The sequence below is a fragment of the Petromyzon marinus genome, unplaced genomic scaffold (assembly GCF_048934315.1).
Source record: "Petromyzon marinus isolate PM22_M1 ecotype Great Lakes invasive population unplaced genomic scaffold, UKy_Petmar_22M1.pri1.0 PM_G_Scaffold_142, whole genome shotgun sequence".
NCBI classification, from domain to species: Eukaryota; Metazoa; Chordata; class Hyperoartia; order Petromyzontiformes; family Petromyzontidae; genus Petromyzon; species Petromyzon marinus.
The window spans coordinates 22324-49938 of NW_027422698.1; the positions used below are offsets into that span (position 1 = coordinate 22324).

General features: G+C 52.7%; 1 protein-coding gene across 2 annotated transcripts; it reads left to right on the plus strand.

The window, feature by feature from the left end:
- LOC142910381 (uncharacterized) lies at positions 1-27615 on the plus strand. 2 transcript variants are annotated; one of them, XM_076059990.1, is made up of 8 exons: positions 1-195; positions 1976-2061; positions 2909-3116; positions 10705-12151; positions 15179-15306; positions 20145-20341; positions 22246-22758; positions 26714-27615. In XM_076059990.1, the coding sequence occupies exons 2-8, from the start codon at positions 1984-1986 to the stop codon at positions 26786-26788; spliced, it is 2646 nt and encodes an 881-aa protein (XP_075916105.1). In that variant the 5' UTR covers positions 1-195; positions 1976-1983; the 3' UTR covers positions 26789-27615. The 2 variants fall into 2 exon arrangements, with proteins under 2 accessions (XP_075916105.1, XP_075916106.1); XM_076059991.1 differs by lacking the exon at positions 1-195 and adding an exon at positions 915-1426.

The following is a 27615-nucleotide window of genomic DNA, read 5'->3' on the forward strand; positions in this document are numbered from 1 at the left end:
AGAATTTGTGGCAGAGTCCTTCTGGAGCGGCGGCAGCGGAGAGAGAGAGGAGCTAGCCGTCCTCAGGGTCCGCGCTCGGGACGCCTGCAGGGTGGAGCTGAGAGCGATCGACGACACAAAGTCCCCCAAGGCGAGAGAGAGAGAGAGAAACATCTCCCTCGGCCCCGTCGGGCAGCGGCGGCAGCGGCCGCAGAGGTGAGCGGCAGACACGGACAAAGGAGGTCAGTTCGGTCGGCTCGGGCTCAGGCAGTGGACGCACTCTGAGACGGGTAGGTGAGAGAGGAGGAAGGGCTGCTGCTGGCTGGAGGGAGACATACACGGGAAATAAATTTTAGCGCAGACTGACTTTGTGACGCGTGTGTGCGTGCGTGTGTGTGTGAAGAGCGGTTACGGCCTTCATAGGTGCTGCTCGCTAACAGCACTTGCCCCTACAGTCTGTTAAGGCTATATGGGGGATCTTTGTGAAGAGCGGTGGGACAGCGATTGGCGTACCACGCTGTGCGTGTGTGTGGGTGGCTTTAATCAGCATAGGCACCCGTAAATAAATAATTAAACAGAGGGACGTTTGACTTTCACCGCAAGCGAGCGCGCAGAGATTAATTAATTAATTGCTTACCGAGCGCGCGCAGAGATTAATTAATTAATTGCTTACCCAGCGCGTGCATATTAAACTACCCTACTACGGCTGCCCGCACCCACGCGCGTGGGTGGGGGGGTCACGTGGGTGGGGGAGGGCCGTCCAGCCCCCGTTGGCTGTTGACACAACGGCTTAGTATAAATAAATAATTAACTCTGAGCAGCCGCCAGCGGCGAGTGGGGGGGGTGGAGGGGTGCTGACGTCACACCCCACCCGCTCGCGGGGGAGGGGGGAGGGGAAGATCAGTCCCCCCCCACCTAATGGGGAGTGGGGAGGGGGAGATCAGTCCCCCCCACCTAATGGGGAGTGTGGAGGGGGGCACTAGCCCCCCACAGATGGAACCAGGGGGGTCGGTGTGTAAATGAGAGGCTGTGTGTGTGTAGTGTGAGGCTGTGTGTGTACTGTGAGGCTGTGTGTGTAGTGTGAGGCTGTGTGTGTGGTGTGAGGCGTGTGTTGCCCTGGCTTGCCCTGGCTTGCCCCAGCAACGTCACGTGGTGTGCCTCGTCACTGCTGCTGCTGCTGCTGCCACCACAACACGCTTAGGGCTTTAAGGCTTTTCTGTTTATTATGAATCTGTCATTTTCCATGATTAGTCTGTGGTTTTCATTATTAATCTGTCATTGTTGATTATGAGCCTGTCATTAATATGTCATTTTTCATTATTAACCTAATTTGTGTGTATTATTAATCTGTCATTTTTCATTATTAACCTAATTTTTGTTTATTATTAATCTGTCATTTTACGACGGCAAAAACGTGGTAGTCACGGCGACATTTGTCATCAGTGTTGTGAGTAGCCCGCACTGAGAGCACGACTACACACACAGACATACACAAACACACAGGTTGTGTGTCTGTGTGTGTGGGGTGAGGTTGCACAAGAGACACACACACAGACACACACAGACACACAGACACACAGGTTGTGTGTGTGTGTGGGGTGAGGTTGCACAAGAGACACACACACAGACACACACAGAGACACACACACACAGGTTGTGTGTGTGGGGTGAGGTTGCACAAGAGACACACACAGAGACACACAGAGACACACACACAGACACACACAGGTTATTGTGTGTGTATGTGTGGGGTAAGGTTGCACCAAAGACACACACAGACACACACACACAGAGACACAGGTTGTTGTGTGTGTGTGTCTGTGTGTCTGTGTGTATCTGTGTTTGTGTATCTGTGTGTGTGTCTGTGTGTGTGTGTGTCTGTTTGTGTGTCTGTGTGTGTGTGTGTCTGTGTGTGTCTCTGTGTGTGTGTCTGTGTGTGTGTATGTGTGTGTGTGTATCTGTGTGTCTGTATGTGTCTGTCTGTGTGTGTGTTAAGGTTGCACCATGTCGAGCCCATTGAAGCTGATCGTGAGCGCCGATTCCAACCGTGGGGGGCGGCGCTACATGGAGGACATCACAGAGGTGGGCGGAGTCTCTGTGTGTGTGTGTCTCTGTGTGTCTGTGTGTGTCTCTGTGTGTGTGTCTGTGTGTGTGTCTCTGTGTGTGTCTGTGTGTGTGTGTCTGTGTGTCTGTGTGTGTGTCTCTGTGTGTGTGTGTCTCTGTGTGTGTGTCTCTGTGTGTCTCTGTGTGTGTCTGTGTGTGTCTCTGTATGTCTCTGTGTGTGTATCTGTGTGTCTGTGTGTGTCTCTGTGTGTGTCTGTGTGTGTCTCTGTGTCTCTGTGTGTGTGTCTCTGTGTGTGTGTGTGTCTGTGTGTGTGTCTGTGTGTCTCTGTGTGTGTGTCTCTGTGTGTGTCTGTGTGTGTCTCTGTGTGTGTGTCTGTGTGTCTCTGTGTGTGTGTCTCTGTGTGTCTCTGTGTGTGTCTGTGTGTGTGTGTCTCTGTGTCTCTGTGTGTGTCTCTGTGTGTGTCTCTGTGTGTGTGGGGAGCGATAGTGTAGCGGTTAGCGCGCTGCACTATGAACCTGGCGACCCCGAGTTCGATTCCCGCTCACGGCCAACACCCAGTGGCGATTATCTGAACCGGTCCTGGGCCTCCCCCTAGGTCGATTCGGCCTCAAACGAGTACCCGGTGCGGTGCGTGAACATCGCCACCGGGGAGACAAAGGCGGCCGGGCGTGGTGCCGGCCACCCACCCCCTCGTGTGCCCTCGCGGCCATCGCTGGCGCCGCTCGCTAACGGCACTCGCCTCTACGGTCCGCCAAGGCTGCACGGGGGATCTTTGTCCGCCGGGTCGCCGGTCGAGGCCTAGGACCGACCCACAATGCACCGCTCGCGTCACGTGACGTTCCCCTCGCCGCCCCGTGCCCGCAGGTCTCCACCGAGGGCGACGGGGACGCCATCTTCCTGGCCGTGTTCGACGGCCACGGCGGCCCCCAGGCCGCTCGATTCGCCCGCCGCTGCCTCTGGCCCTCGATCCGTGCCCAGCCCGGGCTGTGGGGCGCCACCGACCCCGCGGGAGTTTGCCACGCCATCCGTGACGGCTTCCTGGCGTGCCAGCGTGCCATGTGGGAGGAGCTGGGTGGGTCTCACGCGTGCTGCGTTATACACTACACTATACACTACTATACTATACACTACACTATACACTACTAGATATACTACACTATACACTACTATACTATACACTACACTACTATACACTACTATATACACTACACTATACACTACACTATACACTACACTATACATTACTATACACTACACTATACACTACTATACACTACACTATACACTACACTATACACTACACTACTATACACTACACTACTATACACTACTATACACTACACTATACACTACACTATACACTACACTACTATACACTACACTATATACTACACTATACACTACACTATACACTACTATACATTACTATACACTACACTATACACTACACTACTATACACTACTATACACTACACTATACACTACACTATACACTACTATACACTACACTACTATACACTACACTATACACTACACTATACACTACTATACACTACTATACGCTACACTACTATACACTACACTATACACTACACTACTATACACTACACTACTATACACTACACTATACACTATACACTACTATACACTATACACTACACTATACACTACTATACACTACACTACACTATATACTACACACTACACTACACACTACATTACACTATACACTACACTATACACTACACTAAATTAACGTTTTGTTCCACCATTGGAACCTCGTTTGCCTGTAACACAATATGATAATTATTTTTTTTTAACCCTTTCATCTGGCAACAAAACTGACACCATTTTTTTCGTATACAAGGAGTCATTGTTTGTGCATTGAGCACAATACCTGCGGTCGGAATGCAAACACAAAACACGCAGCTCTGATAATGCATTGGCGGTGGAATTGATAAGTCCACACCCGAGACAGCTTCCCTTAGAGCCTCGTCTCACACGCGGTGTTAGACCAGGTGATGATGATGACGTCTCACACGCGGTGTTAGACCAGATGATGATGATGACGTCTCACACTTGCGGTGTTAGACCAGGTGATGATGACGTCTCACACGCGGTGTTAGACCAGGTGATGATGACGTCTCACACGCGGTGTTAGACCAGATGATGATGACGTCTCACACTTGCGGTGTTAGACCAGGTGATGATGACGTCTCACACTTGCGGTGTTAGACCAGGTGAAGATGACGTCTCACACACGCGGTGGTAGACCAGATGATGATGACGTCTCACACTTGCGGTGTGAGACCGGATGATGATGATGTCTCACACTTGCGGTGTTAGACCAGGTGATGATGACGTCTCACACTTGCGGTGTTAGACCAGGTGATGATGATGTCACACACTTGCGGTGTTAGACCAGGTGATGATGACGTCTCACACTTGCGGTGTTAGACCAGGTGATGATGACGTCTCACACTTGCGGTGTTAAAGCAGATGATGATGACGTCTCACACTTGCGGTGTTAGACCAGATGATGATGACGTCTCACACTTGTGGCGTTAGACCAGATGATGATGATGACGTCACACACTTGCGGCGTTAGACCAGGTGATGATGACGTCTCACACTTGCGGTGTTAGACCAGGTGATGATGACGTCTCACACTTGCGGTTTTAGACCAGGTGATGATGATGTCACACACTTGCGGTGTTAGACCAGGTGATGATGACGTCTCACACACGCAGTGTTAGACCAGATGATGATAATGTCTCACACTTGCGGTGTTAGACCAGGTGATGATGACGTCTCACACACGCAGTGTTAGACCAGGTGATGATGACGTCTCACACAGGCGGTGTTAGACCAGGTGATGATGACGTCTCACACTTGCGGTGTTAGACCAGGTGATGATGACGTCTCACACTTGTGGCGTTAGACCAGATGATGATGATGACGTCACACACTTGCGGCATTAGACCAGGTGATGATGACGTCTCACACTTGCGGTGTTAAAGCAGATGATGATGACGTCTCACACTTGCGGTGTTAGACCAGATGATGATGACGTCTCACACTTGTGGCGTTAGACCAGATGATGATGATGACGTCACACACTTGCGGCATTAGACCAGGTGATGATGACGTCTCACACTTGCGGTGTTAGACCAGGTGATGATGACGTCTCACTCTTGCGGTGTTAGACCAGGTGATGATGACGTCTCACACTTGCGGTTTTAGACCAGGTGATGATGATGTCACACACTTGCGGTGTTAGACCAGGTGATGATGACGTCTCACACACGCAGTGTTAGACCAGATGATGATAATGTCTCACACTTGCGGTGTTAGACCAGGTGATGATGACGTCTCACACACGCAGTGTTAGACCAGGTGATGATGACGTCTCACACAGGCGGTGTTAGACCAGGTGATGATGACGTCTCACGCTTGCGGTGTTAGACCAGATGATGATGATGACGTCTCACACTTGCGGTGTTAGACCAGGTGATGATGACGTCTCACACTTGCGGTGTTAGACCAGGTGATGATGACGTCACACACACGGTGTTAGACCATATGATGATGACGTCTCACACTTGCGGTGTTAGACCAGGTGATGATGACGTCTCACACTTGCGGTGTTAGACCAGGTGATGATGATGTCTCACACACGCGGTGTTAGACCAGATGATGATGACGTCTCACACGCTGTGTGAGACCAGGTGATGATGACGTCTCACACTTGCGGTGTTAGACCAGGTGATGATGACGTCTCACACTTGCGGTTTTAGACCAGGTGATGATGATGTCACACACTTGCGGTGTTAGACCAGGTGATGATGACGTCTCACACACGCAGTGTTAGACCAGATGATGATAATGTCTCACACTTGCGGTGTTAGACCAGGTGATGATGACGTCTCACACACGCAGTGTTAGACCAGGTGATGATGACGTCTCACACAGGCGGTGTTAGACCAGGTGATGATGACGTCTCACACTTGCGGTGTTAGACCAGGTGATGATGACGTCTCACACTTGCGGTGTTAGACCAGGTGATGATGACGTCTCACACTTGCGGTGTTAAAGCAGATGATGATGACGTCTCACACTTGCGGTGTTAGACCAGGTGATGATGACGTCTCACACTTGCGGTTTTAGACCAGGTGATGATGATGTCACACACTTGCGGTGTTAGACCAGGTGATGATGACGTCTCACACACGCAGTGTTAGACCAGATGATGATAATGTCTCACACTTGCGGTGTTAGACCAGGTGATGATGACGTCTCACACACGCAGTGTTAGACCAGGTGATGATGACGTCTCACACAGGCGGTGTTAGACCAGGTGATGATGACGTCTCACGCTTGCGGTGTTAGACCAGATGATGATGATGACGTCTCACACTTGCGGTGTTAGACCAGATGATGATGACGTCTCACACTTGTGGCGTTAGACCAGATGATGATGATGACGTCACACACTTGCGGCATTAGACCAGGTGATGATGACGTCTCACACTTGCGGTGTTAGACCAGGTGATGATGACGTCTCACTCTTGCGGTGTTAGACCAGGTGATGATGACGTCTCACACTTGCGGTTTTAGACCAGGTGATGATGATGTCACACACTTGCGGTGTTAGACCAGGTGATGATGACGTCTCACACACGCAGTGTTAGACCAGATGATGATAATGTCTCACACTTGCGGTGTTAGACCAGGTGATGATGACGTCTCACACACGCAGTGTTAGACCAGGTGATGATGACGTCTCACACAGGCGGTGTTAGACCAGGTGATGATGACGTCTCACGCTTGCGGTGTTAGACCAGATGATGATGATGACGTCTCACACTTGCGGTGTTAGACCAGGTGATGATGACGTCTCACACTTGCGGTGTTAGACCAGGTGATGATGACGTCACACACACGGTGTTAGACCATATGATGATGACGTCTCACACTTGCGGTGTTAGACCAGGTGATGATGACGTCTCACACTTGCGGTGTTAGACCAGGTGATGATGATGTCTCACACACGCGGTGTTAGACCAGATGATGATGACGTCTCACACGCTGTGTGAGACCAGGTGATGATGACGTCTCACACTTGCGGTGTTAGACCAGGTGATGATGACGTCTCACACTTGCGGTTTTAGACCAGGTGATGATGATGTCACACACTTGCGGTGTTAGACCAGGTGATGATGACGTCTCACACACGCAGTGTTAGACCAGATGATGATAATGTCTCACACTTGCGGTGTTAGACCAGGTGATGATGACGTCTCACACACGCAGTGTTAGACCAGGTGATGATGACGTCTCACACAGGCGGTGTTAGACCAGGTGATGATGACGTCTCACACTTGCGGTGTTAGACCAGGTGATGATGACGTCTCACACTTGCGGTGTTAGACCAGGTGATGATGACGTCTCACACTTGCGGTGTTAAAGCAGATGATGATGACGTCTCACACTTGCGGTGTTAGACCAGGTGATGATGACGTCTCACACTTGCGGTTTTAGACCAGGTGATGATGATGTCACACACTTGCGGTGTTAGACCAGGTGATGATGACGTCTCACACACGCAGTGTTAGACCAGATGATGATAATGTCTCACACTTGCGGTGTTAGACCAGGTGATGATGACGTCTCACACACGCAGTGTTAGACCAGGTGATGATGACGTCTCACACAGGCGGTGTTAGACCAGGTGATGATGACGTCTCACGCTTGCGGTGTTAGACCAGATGATGATGATGACGTCTCACACTTGCGGTGTTAGACCAGGTGATGATGACGTCTCACACTTGCGATGTTAGACCAGGTGATGATGACGTCACACACACGGTGTTAGACCATATGATGATGACGTCTCACACTTGCGGTGTTAGACCAGGTGATGATGACGTCTCACACTTGCGGTGTTAGACCAGGTGATGATGATGTCTCACACACGCGGTGTTAGACCAGATGATGATGACGTCTCACACGCTGTGTGAGACCAGGTGATGACGACGTCTCACACTTGCGGTGTTAGACCAGATGATGATGACGTCTCACACGCGGTGTTAGACCAGATGATGATGATGACGTCTCACACTTGCGGTGTTAGACCAGGTGATGATGAAGTCTCACACTTGCGGTGTTAGAGCAGATGATGATGACGTCTCACACTTGCGGTGTTAGACCAGGTGATGATGACGTCTCACACTTGCGGTGTTAGACCAGGTGACGATGACGTCTCACACTTGCGGTGTTAGACCAGGTGATTATGACGTCACACACTTGCGGTGTTAGACCAGGTGATGATGACGTCTCACACTTGCGGTGTTAGACCAGGTGATGATGACGTCTCACACTTGCGGTGTTAGACCAGATGATGATGACGTCTCACACTTGCGGTGTTAGACCAGATGATGATGATGACGTCTCACACTTGCGGTGTTAGACCAGGTGATGATGACGTCTCACACTTGCGGTGTTAGACCAGGTGATGATGACGTCTCACACACGCAGTGTTAGACTAGATGATGATGATGTCTCACACTTGCGGTGTTAGACCAGGTGATGATGACGTCTCACACAGGCGGTGTTAGACCAGATGATGTCTCACACTTGCGGTGTTAGACCAGATGATGATGACGTCTCACACTTGCGGTGTTAGACCAGGTGATGATGACGCCAAAAGGCGCAACGTTTTGTCGTGTATGATTGGGGCCAAATGTAGCTGATAGAGGCAAAATAAACATTGAAATTGGTTTAATTTGTTGATCAGGGAAGTCTTCTGTATCTTCCACAATAGACGAAGGGGGAACATTCTCTGTGCCTGCTGCGCAATTTGAACAACCCCCCCCCCCCCCCGTAACTTAACCTTAGCGCTGTTTTCAATCACCCGAAGCTGTTAACTGACGAATTTGATCTTAGTATAGGAATAGGTTTTACCCTTTTAACTGGCACAAAAACTGACACCTTTATTCAAGGCATCATGTTTGCAATAACCACAACACAAGCAGTCAAAATGCAAACAAAAGAGACAACTCTGATAATAAAAAGGGTAAAAACTATTACTAGGTTGTAAATGCTCACCCCGAGCCCTCAATACTCTGATAGTACGCTGTTTTTGAGTTGTACGCCTTTTGGCGTCTTCTGGTCCAACACCAGTGGAGACTAGGCTCTAAGAAAAGCCGTCTCGCGTGTGGACCAATCAAATTCAAGGACAGTGCCAATATTATTATCAGAGTTGTCTCTTTTGTTTGCATTTTGACTGCTTGTGCTGTGGTTATTGCAAACATGATGCTTTGAATAAAGGTGTCAGTTTTTCTGCCAGTTAAAAGGGTAAAACCTATTACTATATATTGTTACTGGCAAAGGAGGTCTCATAATGAATTTGATCTTCTCCGATGGACGCTGCTTGATAGCGGAGAGTGAAGAAACGTGAGTGTGGCTGATGCTGTCTGAAGTTACCTAGGAAATAACGAAGAGCAAAGAGAAGCGGTAGAGTTACCAATAAATTGATCAGAGTCTAATTTTATTTTGTCTCAATGTAATGGCAGGGAATATTGACAGAAATAACGTCATCAAACACTTCGCTGCATTTCACTGTAGCACTGCATTAATGGCAGTGAATGTTGCACGATACATTTATTTCGCCCATGGCTAATGTGTAAGAGATTCTCGCAACATTTTTCATATTTGATATATTTTTGTTCAATAACATTGAAAATTGTAAAACGTTTCAAAATACAAAAAAAACTTTTACAATTTAATTTTTGTTATAACAAATTTAATAACATAAAATTCCTAGCAACAATTGTCCATCTTACCTTCCAGAGGTTTTTTTTGGCACACTCACCCACCCACTCAATCACTCACCCACCCACCCACTCACACAGTCACTCACCCACACAGTCATTCACCCACCCACCCACTCACACAGTCACTCACCCACTCAGTCACTCACCCACCCACACAGTCACTCAATCACTCACCCATCCACTCACACAGTCACTCACCCACTCAGTCACTCACTCACCCACTCAATCACTCACCCACCCACCCACACAGTCACTCACCCACTCAGTCACTCACCCACACAGTCACTCACCCACCCACCCACTCAATCACTCACCCACCCACTCACACAGTCACTCACCCACCCACCCACTCAATCACTCACCCACTGACAGAGTCACTTCCCACTCAGTCACTCACCCACCCACTCAATCACTCACCCACCCACCCACTCACACAGTCACTCACCCTCTCAGTCACTCACCCACCCACTCAATCACCCACCCACCCACTCACACAGTCACTCACCCAGTCAGTCACTCACCCACCCACCCACTCAGTCACCCACCCACCCACCCACACAGTCACTCACCCACTCAGTCACTCACCCACCCACTCAATCACCCACCCACCCACCCACTCACACAGTCACTCACCCAGTCAGTAACTCACCCACCCACTCAATCACCCACCCACTCAGTCACTCACCCACTCAGTTACTCACCCACCCACTCAATCACTCACCCACCCACCCACTCACTCACCCACCCACTCAATCACTCACTCACCCACCCACCCACACAGTCACTCACCCACACCCCTGTCTAACTCCCCCCCCCCCCCTACAGGAGGCAGCTGGTCGCGCACACGGCAGGGCCATCCCAGCACGACAGGCACCACGGCTTGCTGCTGCCTCATCAGGGGCGGTGACGAGCTCTACGTCGCCCACGTGGGAGACTCGCGAGCCGTCATCGCCCAGCGCCACCCCCGGGGGGGGGGCACCCCCACAGACGGACCCCCCCCCCCTTCAACGCACCCCGTCTATTCATTGGCCCCCCCTTCCTCACTGCGACCCATTTATTCAGCGGGCCCCCCTTCTTCCTTGCGCCCCATTTATTCAGCGGACCCCCCTTCGGACATGGGCCCCCCTTCTGTGAAGGCCCACCTAGCCTGGGACGGAACCCCACCTACGCATGGCCAAGTCGTGGCGGACTTCATAGCGGCCATCGGCCAAGCCGTGGCAACACCGCAACCACCGCCACTGTCACAACCACCACAACTACAACCACAACCACCACTGTCACAACCACCACAACCACAACCACCACTGTCACAACCACCACCACCACTGTCACAACCACCACCACTGTCACAACCACCACAACCACAACCACCACCACTGTCACAACCACCGCCACTGTCACAACCACCACAACTACAACCACAACCACAACCACCACTGTCACAACCACCACAACCACCACCACCGCCACCACCACCACTGTCACAACCACCACCACCACTGTCACAACCACCACCACCACCACTGTCACAACCACCACCACCACCACGGCCACCACTGTCACAACCACCACCACCACCACTGTCACAACCACCACCACCACGGCCACCACCACTGTCACAACCACCACCACTGTCACAACCACCACCACCACCACCACGGCCACCACTGTCACAACCACCACCACTGTCACAATCACCACCACCACCACGGCCACCACCACTGTCACAACCACCATCACCACCACCACGGCCACCACCTCTGTCACAACCACCACCACCACTGTCACAACCACCACCACTGTCACAACCACCATCACCACCGCCACCACCACCACTGTCACAACCACCACCACTACAACCACCGCCACCACCACGGCCACCACTGTCACAACCACCACCACCACTGTCACAACCACCACCACCACTGTCACAACCACCACCACCACTGTCACAACCACCGCCACCACCACGGCCACCACTGTCACAACCACCACCACCACCGCCCCGGCAGGAGGTGGACAAGGAGGAGGTGGTGGACGAGGTGGAAGAGGAGGAGGTGGACAAGGAGGTGGTGGTGGACAAGGAGGTGGATAAGGTGGTGGAGGTGGACGAGGTGGTGGAGGAGGTGGACGAGGTGGTGGATGAGGAGGTGGACGAGGTGGAGGAGGAGGTGGTGGACGAGGTGGTGCCGCTACTTGCCGTGGCGTTGACGCGCGACCACAAGCCGGAGGATCCAGTGGAGAGGGAACGCATCGAGAGGCTGGGCGGGCGGTAAGACATTCGTGTGTATGTGTGTGTGTGCCTATGATACCATCAGTAGGCCTGGGCTCTGGGTCGTTCTTCGTGCTTTTGGAGTACCTGACCCTCTGCTCACGATCATTAAGGACCTTCATGATGGTGAGCGGGCCCGGGTAAAACTACGTGGCCGGGAGTCAGAGCCATTCCCTGTACACCTTGGGGTGCGACAGGGATGTCCTCTGGCTCCCACATTATTTAACATCTATTTTGACCGCGTAGTTCGTGAAGCCTTCAATAGCTGTACCGGGGGAATCTCCATATGGTACAGATATAATGGGAGGCTGATCGATGCCCGGGTGTGGTCAAGGGATGGCTCCCTATTGCTCAACCACGTTATGTCTGCTGATTTGGTAATAGCTGCTCATTCAGAGGAGGAGTTGGAGACGCTGCTGCTGAGACTGGAGCGTGCCACTAAGAGGTGGGGCCTTACCATCAGCCCCACCAAAACTAAGCACCTGCCTGGGTATTTTGTACCATCGGACACTCCACCCCCACAACTCCCTATCAGGGATGGGGCAGTTGTGGAGAGTGTGGAGAGTTTCCCATACCTGGGCAGTGTGCTTATGACTGGCTCCAGTTTAACAGCAGAGGTCTCACTCCGAATCAGTCGAGCAGCAATATCTTTTCATCGGTTGCGTAACGCTGTGTGGAAGCTACCTGGTTTGTCGCTCCGCACTAAGCTTCAGGTCTTCTCGGCCACGGTCATTCCCTCCCTTCTATACGCTTGCGAAACATGGACCCCCCTAATGGAACATCTTCGCCGGTGTGAAACATTTAGGCTGGCCTGCCTACGATCCATCCTGGGTTTAACCAGACTGGATTGTGTGAGGAGCTCACAAATCCTTGAAAGATCTGGACAAGGTCCCATCGGTGAGCTCCTCCGGCGGGCAAGGCTGCGATGGCTGGGTCATGTAGCCCGCATGCCCAGCCACCTCATACCGAAACAGCTTTTGTTCGGCCAGATTGAGGGGGCTAAGCGGGCGCGGCACGGGCTAGAGAAGAGATGGAGTGATGTGGTACAAGAGGACGTGGAGCTGAGTGGACTTGCCGATGACTGGTACCAGCGGTGTCAAGATCGGCCTCTGTGGAGGAGGCTCGTGAAGGACGCTACTGGGCAGTTGGAGGCAGTCGCCCACCAACAACAACGGAGGGCAGAGGAGCGACGCTCACAACAACGAGCGGAGCGCCGGGTGGCTAAAGCACAGCAGGTTGGCACAGTAGGGGGCACAGGTGCTGCATCAGCCAGTCATCTCAGTCAGTCGACCCGTGGCACCTGGGTCTGCCCCGTGACCTCCTGCCAGCGGGCGTTCGACACTTCACGTGGCCTCAGGGTGCACATAGCCTGGCACAAGCGTCGTGGTGACGTCACCGCCACTTAGTGGCAAATGGCGGTTGTTGTTCTTGTGTATGTGTGTGTGTGTATGTGTATGTGTGTGTGTATGTGTGTGTATGTGTGTGTGTCTGTGTGTGTATGTGTGTGTCTGTGTGTGTGTGTGTGTATGTGTGTGTGTATGTGTGTCTGTGTGTGTGTATGTGTATAATACCCAGGCACCTGCCTGGGTATTTTGTACCATCGGACACTCCACCCCCACAACTCCCAATCGGTGATGGGGCAGTTGTGGAGAGAGTGGAGAGTTTCCCATACCTGGGCAGTGTGCTTATGACCGGCTCTAGTTTAACAGCAGAGGTCTCACTCCGAATCAGTCCAGCGACAATATATTTTCATCGGTTGTGTAACGCTGTGTGGAAGCTACCTGGTCTGTCGCTCCACAGTAAGCTTCAGGTCTTCTCGGCCACGGTCATTCCCTCCCTTCTCTACGCTTGCGAAACGTGGACCCCCCTAATGGAACATCTTCGCCGGTGTGAAACATTTAGGCTGGCCTGCCTACGATCCATCCTGGGTTTAACCAGGCTGGATTGTAGTGAGGAGCTCACAAATCCTTGAAAGATCTGGGCAAGGCACCATCGGTGAGCTCCTCCGGCAGGCAAGGCTGCGATGGCTGGGTCATGTAGCCCGCATGACCAGCCACCGCATGCCGAAACAGCTTTTGTTCGGCCGGATTGAGGGGGCTAAACGAGCTCGGCACGGGCTAGAGAAGAGATGGAGTGATGTGGTACAGGAGGACGTGGAGCTGAGTGGACTTGCCGATGACTGGTGCCAGCGGTGTCAAGATCGGCCTCTGTGGAGGAGGCTTGTGAAGGACGCTTCTGGGCAGTTGGAGGCAGTCGCCCTCCAACAACAACGGAGGGCGGAGGAGCGACGCTCACAACAACGAGCGGAACGCCGGGTGGCTAAAGCACAGCAGGTTGCCACAGTAGGGGGCACAGGTGGTGCATCAGCCAGTCGTCTCAATCAGTCGACCCGTGGCACCTGGGTCTGCCCCGTGACCTCCTGCCCGCGGGCGTTCGACACTTCACGTGGCCTCAGGGTGCACATAGCCTGGCACAAGCGTTGTGGTGACGTCATCGCCACTTAGTGGCGAATGGCGGTTGTTGTTGTGTGTGTGTATATATGTGTGTGTATGTGTGTGTGTATGTGTGTATGGGTGTATGGGGAGGAGTAGTGTAGTGGTTAGCGCGCTGTGCTACGAACCTGATGACCCGGGTTCGATTCCCGCTCACAGCCAACACCAGTCACGATTATCTGAACCGGTCCAGGGCCTCCCCTAGGTCGACTAAGCCTCAAATGAATACCTGGTACGGTGTGTAAACATCGCCACTAGGGAGACAAAGGCGGCCGGGCGTGGTGCTGGGCACCCACCCCCTCGTGTACCGTTCCGGCCTCCGTAGGTGCTGCTCGCTAACAGCACTTGCCCCTACAGTCTGTTACAGGCTACACGGGGGATCTTTGTGTGTGCTCGCTAACAGCACTTGCCCCTACAGTCTGTTACAGGCTACACGGGGGATCTTTGTCTTTGTGTGTGCTCGCTAACAGCACTTGCCCGTACAGTCTGTTAAGGCTACACGGGGGATCTTTGTCTTTGTGTGTCTGCCCACCAGGGTGATGAGGAAGCCAGGGGGGCCTTGCCGTGTGGCCTGGAGGAGGCCCCTTGTGGCTCACTGCGGCCCTGGGCAGCAAAGCTCAGCCACGGAGGACATCCCCTTCCTGGCCGTGTCACGCTCCCTCGGTACACACACACACACCTACACACACACCTACACACACACCTATACACACCTACACACATACACCTACACACACACCTACACACACACCTACACACACCTACACACACACACACCTACACACACACACCTACACACACACACACACCTACACACACACACAGCTACACACACACCTATACACACACCTACACAACAACAACAACAACCGCCATTCGCCACTAAGTGGCGGTGACGTCACCACGATGCTTGTGCCAGGCTATGTGCACCCTGAGGCCACGTGAAGTGTCGAACGCCCGCTGGCAGGAGGTCACGGGGCAGACCCAGGTGCCACGGGTCGACTGACTGAGATGACTGGCTGATGCACCACCTGTGCCCCCTACTGTGCCAACCTGCTGTGCTTTAGCCACCCGGCGCTCCGCTCGTTGTTCTGAGCGTCGCTCCTCTGCCCTCCATTGTTGTTGGAGAGCGACTACCTCCAACTGCCCAGTAGCATCCTTCACGAGCCTCCTCCACAGAGGCCGATCTTGACACCGCTGGTACCAGTCATCGGCAAGTCCACTCAGCTCCACCTCCTCCTGTACCACATCACTCCATCTCTTCTCTAGCCCGTGCCGCGCTCGTTTAGCCCCCTCAATCCGGCCGAACAAAAGCTGTTTCGGCATGCGGTGGCTGGGCATGCGGGCTACATGACCCAGCCATCGCAGCCTTGCCCGCCGGAGGAGCTCACCGATGGTGCCTTGCCCAGATCTTTCAAGGATTTGTGAGCTCCTCACACAATCCAGCCTGGTTAAACCCAGGATGGATCGTAGGCAGGCCAGCCTAAATGTTTCACACCAGCGAAGATGTTCCATTAGGGGGGTCCACGTTTCGCAAGCGTAGAGAAGGGAGGGAATGACTGTGGCCGAGAAGACTTGACGCTTAGTGCGGAGCGACAGACTAGGTAGCTTCCACACAGCGTTACGCAACCGATGAAAAGATATTGCCGCTCGACTGATTCGGAGTGAGACCTCTGCTGTTAAACTGGAGCCGGTCATAAGCACACTGCCCAGGTATGGGAAACTCTCCACTCTCTCCACAACTGCCCCATCACCGATTGGGAGTTGTGGGGGTGGAGTGTCCGCTGGTACAAAATACCCAGGCAGGTGCTTAGTTTTGGTGGGGCTGATGGTAAAGCCTCACCTCTTAGTGGCACGCTCCAGTCTCAGCAGCAGCGTCTCCAACTCCTCCTCTGAATGAGCAGCTATTACCAAATCATCAGCATACATGACGTGGTTGAGCAATAAGGAGCCATCCCTTGACCGCACCCGGGCATCGATCAGCCTACCATTATATATGTACCATATGGAGATTCCCCCGGTACAGCTATTGAAGGCTTCACGAACTACATGGTCAAAATAGATGTTAAATAATGTGGGAGCCAGAGGACATCCCTGTCGCACCCCAAGGTGTACAGGGAATGGCTCTGACTCCCGGCCACGTAGTTTTACCCGGGCCCGCTCACCATCATGAAGGTCCTTAATGATCGTGAGCAGAGGGTCAGGTACTCCAAAAGCATGAAGAACAACCCAGAGCCCAGGTCTACTGATGGTATCATAGGCCTTGACCAGGTCAAGAAAGCAGATATGTAGGTCTTTTTGGAATTCCCTACACCTCTGCTGTAGCAGACGGACAGAAAATATGGCATCTTTGCAGGACCGCCCTTTCCTGAAACCGCATTGGGGCTCCGCAAGCCTCTCCTCAGCGTGCCTGGCAAGGCGATGTTGAATAATCCTTGCCAGGACCTTTCCCGGCACACTGTAGTTGTTACAGTCTGTGCGGTCCCACTTCTTAAAAAGGGGGACCACCAGGGCATCCTTCCAATCCTGCGGACCCCGTCCAGTGGTCCAGACTGTTGTTATGATGTCATATAGGGCAGTCTGTGCACAAACGCCGCCCTCCCTCAGCATTTCGCTTGGGAGATCATCTCTGCCCGCTGCCTTTCCTGGTCTCAGACTCCAGATCGCCTTCAGTACTTCCTCAACAGATGGCACCTTAGCCAGCCACTCACAGGGGGTGACTTCTTCCAATATTTGAGGCACCGTAGCCTCAGCAGGGTCATCCTCACTTTGTGCCACGATGTTTTCCCGATTGAGGGATTTTCCCTCCCCCAGGACCTCACAGAAATGCTCAGCAAATCTGCAAACCTGTTCCTGGGGGTCGAAGATTGGGTCACCGTTTTTTTTCCTAATGATGGTAATAGGTGTGGCGCTGCAGATTACTTTTTTGATGGAGTTAAATAGAGATTTGTGATCACGGGCCACTGAGGCAGACTCCATCTCCTCAGCAACCCGCGACCACCACCCATCCTTGCAGCACCTCATGGCTCTCCGAACCTCCGAGCGAAGGCTGCGGTAAGCCTCCTCATTCTCTGACATGGGATTCTGTAACTGATGACAGTGGGCCTGTCGTTTTTTCTCAACCATCCTGAACACCTCCTCTGTCAGCCAGGGTCTCTGGGGAGGTCTGGACCGCGTACCCAAAGCAGCCATTGCAGCTGCATGAGTCACAGTCCTAAACCTCGCCCATTTACCCTCGACATCAGGAGGAGTCGGGGACGATGCCAATCCCAGCCGCAAGCGATGATGAAATTCTCGCTTGCAACTTTCATCAGATAACTGAGACCAGGCCACTTTAGGTTGGAATGGGGTCCTGGGTGTACACCCACCACCGGAGTTGAAGAATAGCAGGCACATCTTACAGATGACTAGTCGGATGGTCAGAAGGCAGATCAGCTCCACGGTAGGTCCTGGTGTCAAGGACATGGGCTCGCATCCGCTGGTCCGTCACTATCTAGTCCAGCAGATGTTCTTGCTTGGACTCGGCATGCATCCATGATGTTGTGTGGATGCGCCGATGCCGGAACAGCGTGTTGGTAATTACTAGCCCATGGGCTGCACAAAAATCTAGCAGCCTTCTACCGTTGTTATTGAGCTGATCTGGCCCATGCCCTCCAATCACTCCAGACCAGGTGCCAGTATCATGACCAACTCGGGCATTGAAGTCACCCAACATGATGACTCTATCCCGAGGGGCCACTTTAGCCAGCACCTGTGACAGGAGGTCATAGAAGTCATCTGACTCATCGGCTTTGCCTGCATCCCTCCACGGATGTTCATCTTCGGTGGGGGCATAAGTAACCACGACCACCATTCCTCGCCTCCAGTTGATGGGAAGGCGAGCCCAAAGTAGCCTGGGACTTACAGCTTCCCACACCTCACCGCCATGTTCCCACGCCCCTTTATTCTTTTGTTCAAAAGAAGAGCCACACCCTGTTGTTTGGCAGTCTGCTGCCCCGAGTAGAGGACTGTCCACCCCTCATAGTGGCAGGAGCCAGAGCCGGTCCACCGGACCTCCTGAATGCCACATAGATCCAGGCGGTACCGGTCCAGCTCCCGACAGAGGAGTGGCAGCCTCTCCTCCGCAGTGAGTGTTCGAACATTCCACGTGGCCACCCGTAGTGGTTTTTCGTTGTTTCTGGAGGAGCCCCGAGGGTAGATATTCAATCTCCTGGCTCCGCCAATTGGGGTTTGGCCAGGAGACGTCATAGACGCCTGGCCTCCCGGGGCCTCCGGCACAAGCTTATTAGTAATATATTCTTAATTCGTGGTTTAGTGGTAATTAATTGAAGGTGGAGGGGTTACCAGCCCCTCGCATCCATCCAGAGCCCCCGTTTAGCCCCTGTGTGTGTATGTAGAGGAGCCAATCAAAATTGGACCTCCCCCCACAGCACTGTCCACGACAGAGTTGCCCGTCCGGCACACACACCTACACACACACCTACACACACCTACACACACACCTATACACACACCTACACACACCTACACACACCCCTACACACACACCTACACACACCTACACACACACCTACACACACACACCTACACACACACACTTACACACACACACCTACACACACACCTACACACACCTACACACACACCTACACACACACACACCTATACACACCCGTGGCACCTCCTGGCGACCTCCTGCCAGCGGGCATTCGACACTTCATCTGGCGTTAAAAGTGCACGTAGCCTGGCACAGGCGCCCTGGTTATGTCATCGCCACCTAATGGCGAATGGCGGTTGTTGTGAAACGTGTGTTCATGTATATGTGTGTGTACGCATAGGTGTGTTTACGTGTGTGTTTACGAGTGTGTGTACATGTGTGTACGTGTTTGTGTGTACGTGTGTGTGTGTACGTGTGTGTGTACGTGTGTGTACGTGTGTGTGTACGTGTGTGTACGTGTGTGTGTGTGTACGTGTGTGCGTGTGTGTGTACGTGTGTACGTGTGTGTGTACGTGTGTCCGTGTGTGTACGTGTCCATGTGTGTGCGTACGTGTGTACGTGTGTGTGTACGTGTGTGTACGTGTGTGTGTACGTGTGTAAGTGTGTGTGTACGTGTGTGTACGTGTGTGTGTGTATGTGTGTGTGTACGTGTGTGTGTACGTGTGTGTACGTGTGTGTGTGTACGTGTGTGTGTGTGTACGTGTGTGTGTGTACGTGTGTGAGTGTGTACGTGTGTGTGTGTACGTGTGTGTGTGTACGTGTGCACGTGTGCGTGTGTGTACGTGTGTGTGTGTGTACGTGTGTGTGAGTGTGTACGTGTGTGAGTGTGTACGTGTGTGAGTGTGTGTGTGTACGTGTGTACGTGTGTGTGTACGTGTGGGTGTGTGTACGTGTGTGTGTACGTGTGTGTGTGTGGTACGTGTGTGTGTGTACGTATGTGTGTGTACGTGTGTGTGTACGTGTGTGTGTGTGTACGTGTGTGTGTGTTGGCGATATCCCACAGGGGACCTCTGGAGCTACGACTTTGCGAGCGCCCAGTTTGTGGTCTCCCCCGAGCCGGACGTCAGCGCCTACAGGCTGGACCCAGGGCACCACCGCTACCTGGTGCTGGCCACCGACGGAGTCTGGGATGTCCTCACGCCCACAGAGGCCGTGGCGCTCTGTCATCGTGCGGACGCACAGCAGCAGCAGCGAGCACGGGCACGTCTACATACACACACACACGTCTACATAGACACAAACGTCTACATACACACACACACGTCTACATACATACACACACACGTCTACATACACTCACACACGTCTACATACACGCACACACATATACACACACACACGTCTACATACACACACACACGTCTACATACACACACACACATATACACACACGTATACATACACACACACACACGTCTACATACACACACACGTCTACATACACACATACGTCTACATGCACACACACACACACGTCTACATACACACACACGTCTACATACACACACACACGTCTACATACACACACACGCCTACATACACACACGTCTACATACACACACACTATACACTTACACACGTCTACATACACACACACACGTTTACACACACACACGTCTACATACACACACGTCTACATACACACACACACGTCTACATACACACACACGTCTACATACACACGTCTACACACACACACGTCTACATACACACACACGTCTACACACACACACACGTCTACACACACACACTATACATACACACACACACACGTCTACATACACGCACACACGTCTACATATACACACACGTCTACATACACACACACATCTACATACACACACACACACGTCTACATACACACACACACGTCTACATACACACACACACGTCTACATACACACAAACGTCTACATACACACACACACGTCTACATACACACACACACATCTACATACACACACACACGTCTACATACACACACACACGTCTACATACACACACACACGTCTACATACACACACACGTCTACATACACACACGTCTACATGCACACACACACACGTCTACATACACACACACGTCTACATACACACACACACACGTCTACACACACACACACACGCCTACATACACACACACACGTCTACATACACACACACACACGTCTACATACACACACACTATACACTTACACACGTCTACATACACACACACACGTTTACACACACACACACGTCTACATACACACACACACTATATATACACACACACACACGTCTACATACACACACACGTCTACATACACACGTCTACACACACACACGTCTACATACACACACACGCGTCTACATACGCACACACGTCTACATACACACACGTCTACATACACACACACGTCTACATACACACACACATCTACATACACACACACACGTCTACATACACACACACACGTCTACATACACACACACACGTCTACATCCACACACACACATCTACACACACACACGTCTACATACACACACACACACGTCTACATACACACACACGTCTACATACACACGTCTACACACACACACGTCTGCATACACACACACACGTCTACACACACACACTATACATACACACACACACGTCTACATACACGCACATACGTCTACATACACACACACATCTACATACACGCACACACGTCTACATACACACACACATCTACATACACACACACACGTCTACATACACACACACACGTCTACATACACACACACACGTCTACATCCACACACACACATCTACACACACACACGTCTACATACACACACACACACGTCTACATACACACACACGTCTACATACACACGTCTACACACACACACGTCTGCATACACACACACACGTCTACACACACACACTATACATACACACACACACGTCTACATACACGCACATACGTCTACATACACACACACATCTACATACACACACACACGTCTACATACACACACACACGTCTACATACACACACACACGTCTACATCCACACACACACATCTACACACACACACACACGTCTACATGCACTTACACGTCTCATCCTGCAGGCCAGCGGTGGTGGTGGTGCCGGTGGTGGTGGTGGTGATGTCGGTGGTGGTGCCGGTGGTTGTGCTGGTGGTGGTGCCGGTGGTTGTGCTGCTGGTGGTGCCGGTTGTTGTGCCGGTGGTGCCAGCAGCAGCAGCAGCGGTGTAGACCTGACGCTGGCGCAGGCGCTGGTGGCGGAGGCGCTGTCCCGCTGGCACCGGCTCGGCACCAAGGCCGACAACGTGAGCGCCGTGGTGGCGCGGCTGTGCCCGTCGGCGGCGTCGCCGGCGCCCCGGCTCGGTGCCGACGGCGCCGCCGGCGCCGTGCTCGTTGCCGGCGGAGGAGGAATGGTCGCTGGTGGTAGTGGTGGTGGCGCCGTCCGTGCGTCAGCCCTGGCCAGGAGTGGAACCGAGGTTCTACGAGGGCCGGGCACCGAGGAGCTACCCAGCAACAACAGCAGCAGCAGCAACAACAACAGCAACAGCAGCAGCGGCAACAGCAGCAGTGGGAAGTTCACTCCACTGCTGGCTGACCTGGTGAGGGCACCGTCACGATGCGTGGTGTGTGTGTGTGTACATGTGTATGTGTGTATGTGTGTGCGTGTGTACGTGTGTTTGTGTGTATGTGTATTTGTGTGCGTGTGTATGTGTGTTTGTGTGTATGTGTGCGTGTTTGTGTGTGTGTACGTGTGCGTGTGTGTGCGTGTGTTTGTGCGTGTGTGTACGTGTGTTTGTGTGTATGTGTGTACGTGTGTGTGTGTTTGTGTGTATGTGTGCGTGTTTGTGTGTGTACGTGTGTGTGTATATGTGTTTATGTGTGTTTGTGTGTATGTGTGCGTGTTTGTGTGTGTACGTGTGTGTGTGTGTATATGTGTTTGTGTGTGTATGTGTTTGTGTGTATGTGTGTTTGTGTGTATGTGTGTGTGTTTGTGTGTACGTGTGTGTGTGTGTGTGGATGTGTACGTGTGTGTGTACGTGTGTTTGTCTGTAAGTGTGCGTGTGTTTGTCTGTCCAGCGAAACGATCCCCTACCTCATTGGTGTCGGACGGTAATGCTGTGACTCTGTGTGTGGTGAGTCTATGGGTCTTTGTGTGTGGTGAGTCTATGGGTCTCTGTGTGAGTGAGTCTATGGGTCTCTGTGTGTGGTGAGTCTATGGGTCTCTGTGTGTGGTGAGTCTATGGGTCTCTGTGTGTTGTGAGTCTATGGGTCTCTGTGTGTGGTGAGTCTCTGGGTCTCTGTGTGTGGTGAGTCTATGGGTCTCTGTGTGTGATGAGTCTATGGGTCTCTGTGTGTGGTGAGTCTATGGGTCTCTGTGTGTGGTGAGTCTATGGGTCTCTGTGTGTGCTGAGTCTATGGGTCTCTGTGTGTGGTGAGTCTATGGGTCTCTGTGTGTGGTGAGTCTATGGGTCTCTGTGTGTGGTGAGTCTATGGGTCTCTGTGTGTGGTGAGTCTATGGGTCTCTGTGTGTGGTGAGTCTATGGGTCTCTGTGTGTGGTGAGTCTATGGTTCTCTGTGTGGTGAGTCTATGGGTCTCTGTGTGTGGTGAGTCTATGGGTCTCTGTGTGTGGTGAGTCTGTGGGTCTCTGTGTGGTGAGTCTATGGGTCTCTGTGTGTGGTGAGTCTATGGGTCTCTGTGTGTGGTGAGTATATGGGTCTCTATGTGTGGTGAGTCTATGGGTCTCTGTGTGTGGTGAGTCTATGGGTCTCTGTGTGAGTGAGTCTATGGGTCTCTGTGTGTGGTGAGTCTATGGGTCTATGTGTGTGGTGAGTCTATGGGTCTCTGTGTGTTGTGAGTCTATGGGTCTCTGTGTGTGGTGAGTCTCTGGGTCTCTGTGTGTGGTGAGTCTATGGGTCTCTGTGTGTGATGAGTCTATGGGTCTCTGTGTGTGGTGAGTCTATGGGTCTCTGTGTGTGGTGAGTCTATGGGTCTCTGTGTGTGCTGAGTCTATGGGTCTCTGTGTGTGGTGAGTCTATGGGTCTCTGTGTGTGGTGAGTCTATGGGTCTCTGTGTGTGGTGAGTCTATGGGTCTCTGTGTGTGGTGAGTCTATGGGTCTCTGTGTGTGGTGAGTCTATGGTTCTCTGTGTGGTGAGTCTATGGGTCTCTGTGTGTGGTGAGTCTATGGGTCTCTGTGTGTGGTGAGTCTGTGGGTCTCTGTGTGGTGAGTCTATGGGTCTCTGTGTGTGGTGAGTCTATGGGTCTCTGTGTGTGGTGAGTATATGGGTCTCTATGTGTGGTGAGTCTATGGGTCTCTGTGTGTGGTGAGTCTATGGGTCTCTGTGTGATGAGTCTATGGGTCTCTGTGTGTGGTGAGTCTATGGGTCTCTGTGTGTGGTGAGTCTGTGGGTCTCTGTGTGTGGTGAGTCTATGGGTCTCTGTGTGTGGTGAGTCTATGGGTCTCTGTGTGTGGTGAGTCTATGGGTCTCTGTGTGTGGTGAGTCTATGAGTCTCTGTGTGTGGTGAGTCTATGGGTCTCTGTGTGTGGTGAGTCTATGGGTCTCTGTGTGTGGTGAGTCTATGAGTCTCTGTGTGTGGTGAGTCTATGGGTCTCTGTGTGTGGTGAGTCTATGGGTCTCTGTGTGTGGTGAGTCTATGAGTCTCTGTGTGTGGTGAGTCTATGGGTCTCTGTGTGTGGTGAGTCTATGGGTCTCTGTGTGTGGTGAGTCTATGGGTCTCTGTGTGTCATGAGTCTGTGGGTCTCTGTGTGTGGTGAGTCTATGGGTCTCTGTGTGTGGTGAGTCTATGGGTCTCTGTGTGTGGTGAGTCTATGGGTCTCTGTGTGTGGTGAGTCTATGAGTCTCTGTGTGTGGTGAGTCTATGGGTCTCTGTGTGTGGTGAGTCTATGGGTCTCTGTGTGTGGTGAGTCTATGGGTCTCTGTGTGTGATGAGTCTGTGGGTCTCTGTGTGTGGTGAGTCTATGGGTCTCTGTGTGTGGTGAGTCTATGGGTCTCTGTGTGTGGTGAGTCTATGGGTCTCTGTGTGGTGAGTCTATGGGTCTCTGTGTGTGGTGAGTCTATGGGTCTCTGTGTGTGGTGAGTCTATGGGTCTCTGTGTGGTGAGTCTGTGGGTCTCTGTGTGTGGTGAGTCTATGGGTCTCTGTGTGTGGTGAGTCTGTGGGTCTCTGTGTGGTGAGTCTATGGGTCTCTGTGTGTGGTGAGTCTATGAGTCTCTGTGTGTGGTGAGTCTATGGGTCTCTGTGTGTGGTGAGTCTATGAGTCTCTGTGTGTGGTGAGTCTATGGGTCTCTGTGTGTGGTGAGTCTATGGGTCTCTGTGTGTGGTGAGTCTATGGGTCTCTGTGTAGTGAGTCTGTGGGTCTCTGTGTGATGAGTCTGTGGGTCTCTGTGTGTGGTGAGTCTATGGGTCTCTGTGTGTGGTGAGTCTATGGGTCTCTGTGTGTGGTGAGTCTATGGGTCTCTGTGTGTGGTGAGTCTATGAGTCTCTGTGTGTGGTGAGTCTATGGGTCTCTGTGTGTGGTGAGTCTATGGGTCTCTGTGTGTGGTGAGTCTATGAGTCTCTGTGTGTGGTGAGTCTATGGGTCTCTGTGTGTGGTGAGTCTATGGGTCTCTGTGTGTGGTGAGTCTATGAGTCTCTGTGTGTGGTGAGTCTATGGGTCTCTGTGTGTGGTGAGTCTATGGGTCTCTGTGTGTGGTGAGTCTATGGGTCTCTGTGTGTCATGAGTCTGTGGGTCTCTGTGTGTGGTGAGTCTATGGGTCTCTGTGTGTGGTGAGTCTATGGGTCTCTGTGTGTGGTGAGTCTATGGGTCTCTGTGTGTGGTGAGTCTATGAGTCTCTGTGTGTGGTGAGTCTATGGGTCTCTGTGTGTGGTGAGTCTATGGGTCTCTGTGTGTGGTGAGTCTATGGGTCTCTGTGTGTGATGAGTCTGTGGGTCTCTGTGTGTGGTGAGTCTATGGGTCTCTGTGTGTGGTGAGTCTATGGGTCTCTGTGTGTGGTGAGTCTATGGGTCTCTGTGTGGTGAGTCTATGGGTCTCTGTGTGTGGTGAGTCTATGGGTCTCTGTGTGTGGTGAGTCTATGGGTCTCTGTGTGGTGAGTCTGTGGGTCTCTGTGTGTGGTGAGTCTATGGGTCTCTGTGTGTGGTGAGTCTGTGGGTCTCTGTGTGGTGAGTCTATGGGTCTCTGTGTGTGGTGAGTCTATGAGTCTCTGTGTGTGGTGAGTCTATGGGTCTCTGTGTGTGGTGAGTCTATGAGTCTCTGTGTGTGGTGAGTCTATGGGTCTCTGTGTGTGGTGAGTCTATGGGTCTCTGTGTGTGGTGAGTCTATGGGTCTCTGTGTAGTGAGTCTGTGGGTCTCTGTGTGATGAGTCTATGGGTCTCTGTGTGTGGTGAGTCTATGGGTCTCTGTGTGTGGTGAGTCTATGGGTCTCTGTGTGTGGTGAGTCTATGGGTCTCGGTGTGTGGTGAGTCTATGGGTCTCTATGTGTGGTGAGTCTTTGGGTCTCTGTGTGTGGGTAACTCCCCACCCCCTCCCTTTCCAGGGCTGCAGCCAGGAGGAGATTCCCAGCAAGCGCAGCCGCAGGAGCGGTCCTCACGAGGGCACCGCCTCAGACTAGCACCTCAGACTAGCGCCGCAGACTAGTACCTCAGACTAGCGCCTCAGACTAGCACCTCAGACTAGCGCCTCAGACTAGCGCCTCAGACTAGCGCCTCAGACTGGTGCCTCAGACTAGCACCTCAGACTGGCGCCTCAGACTAGCGCCTTGGACTAGCGCCTCAGACTAGTGCCTCAGACTAGTGCCTCAGACTAGCGCCTCAGACTGGTGCCTCAGACTAGCACCTCAGACTAGCGCCTCAGACTAGCGCCTCAGACTTGCGCCTCAGCCCAGCGCCTCAGACTAGCGCCTCAGACTAGCGGGGACCCCGGTAGAGGGACCCTGGGACCCTGGTAGAGGGACCCTGGTAGAGGGACCCTAGTAGTGGGACCCTGGTAGAGGGACCCTGGTAGAGGGACCCTGGTAGTGGGACCCTGGTAGAGGGACCCCGGTAGAGGGACCCCGGTAGAGGGACCCTGGTAGGGGGACCCTGGTAGAGGCCTGGTAGTGGGACCCTGGTAGTGGGACCCTGGTAGTGGGACCCTGGTAGTAGGACCCTGGTAGAGGGACTCCGGTAGAGGGACCCTGGTAGTGGGACCCCGGTAGAGGGACCCCGGTAGAGGGACCCTGGTAGAGGGACCCTGGTAGAGGGACCCTGGTAGTGGGACCCTGGTAGAGGGACCCCGGTAGAGGGACCCCGGTAGAGGGACCCTGGTAGAGGGACCCTGGTAGAGGGTCCCTGGTAGAGGGACCCTGGTAGAGGGACCTTGGTAGTGGGACCCTGGTAGAGGGACCCTGGTAGAGGGACCTGGTAGAGGGACCCCAGTAGAGGGACCCTGGTAGAGGGA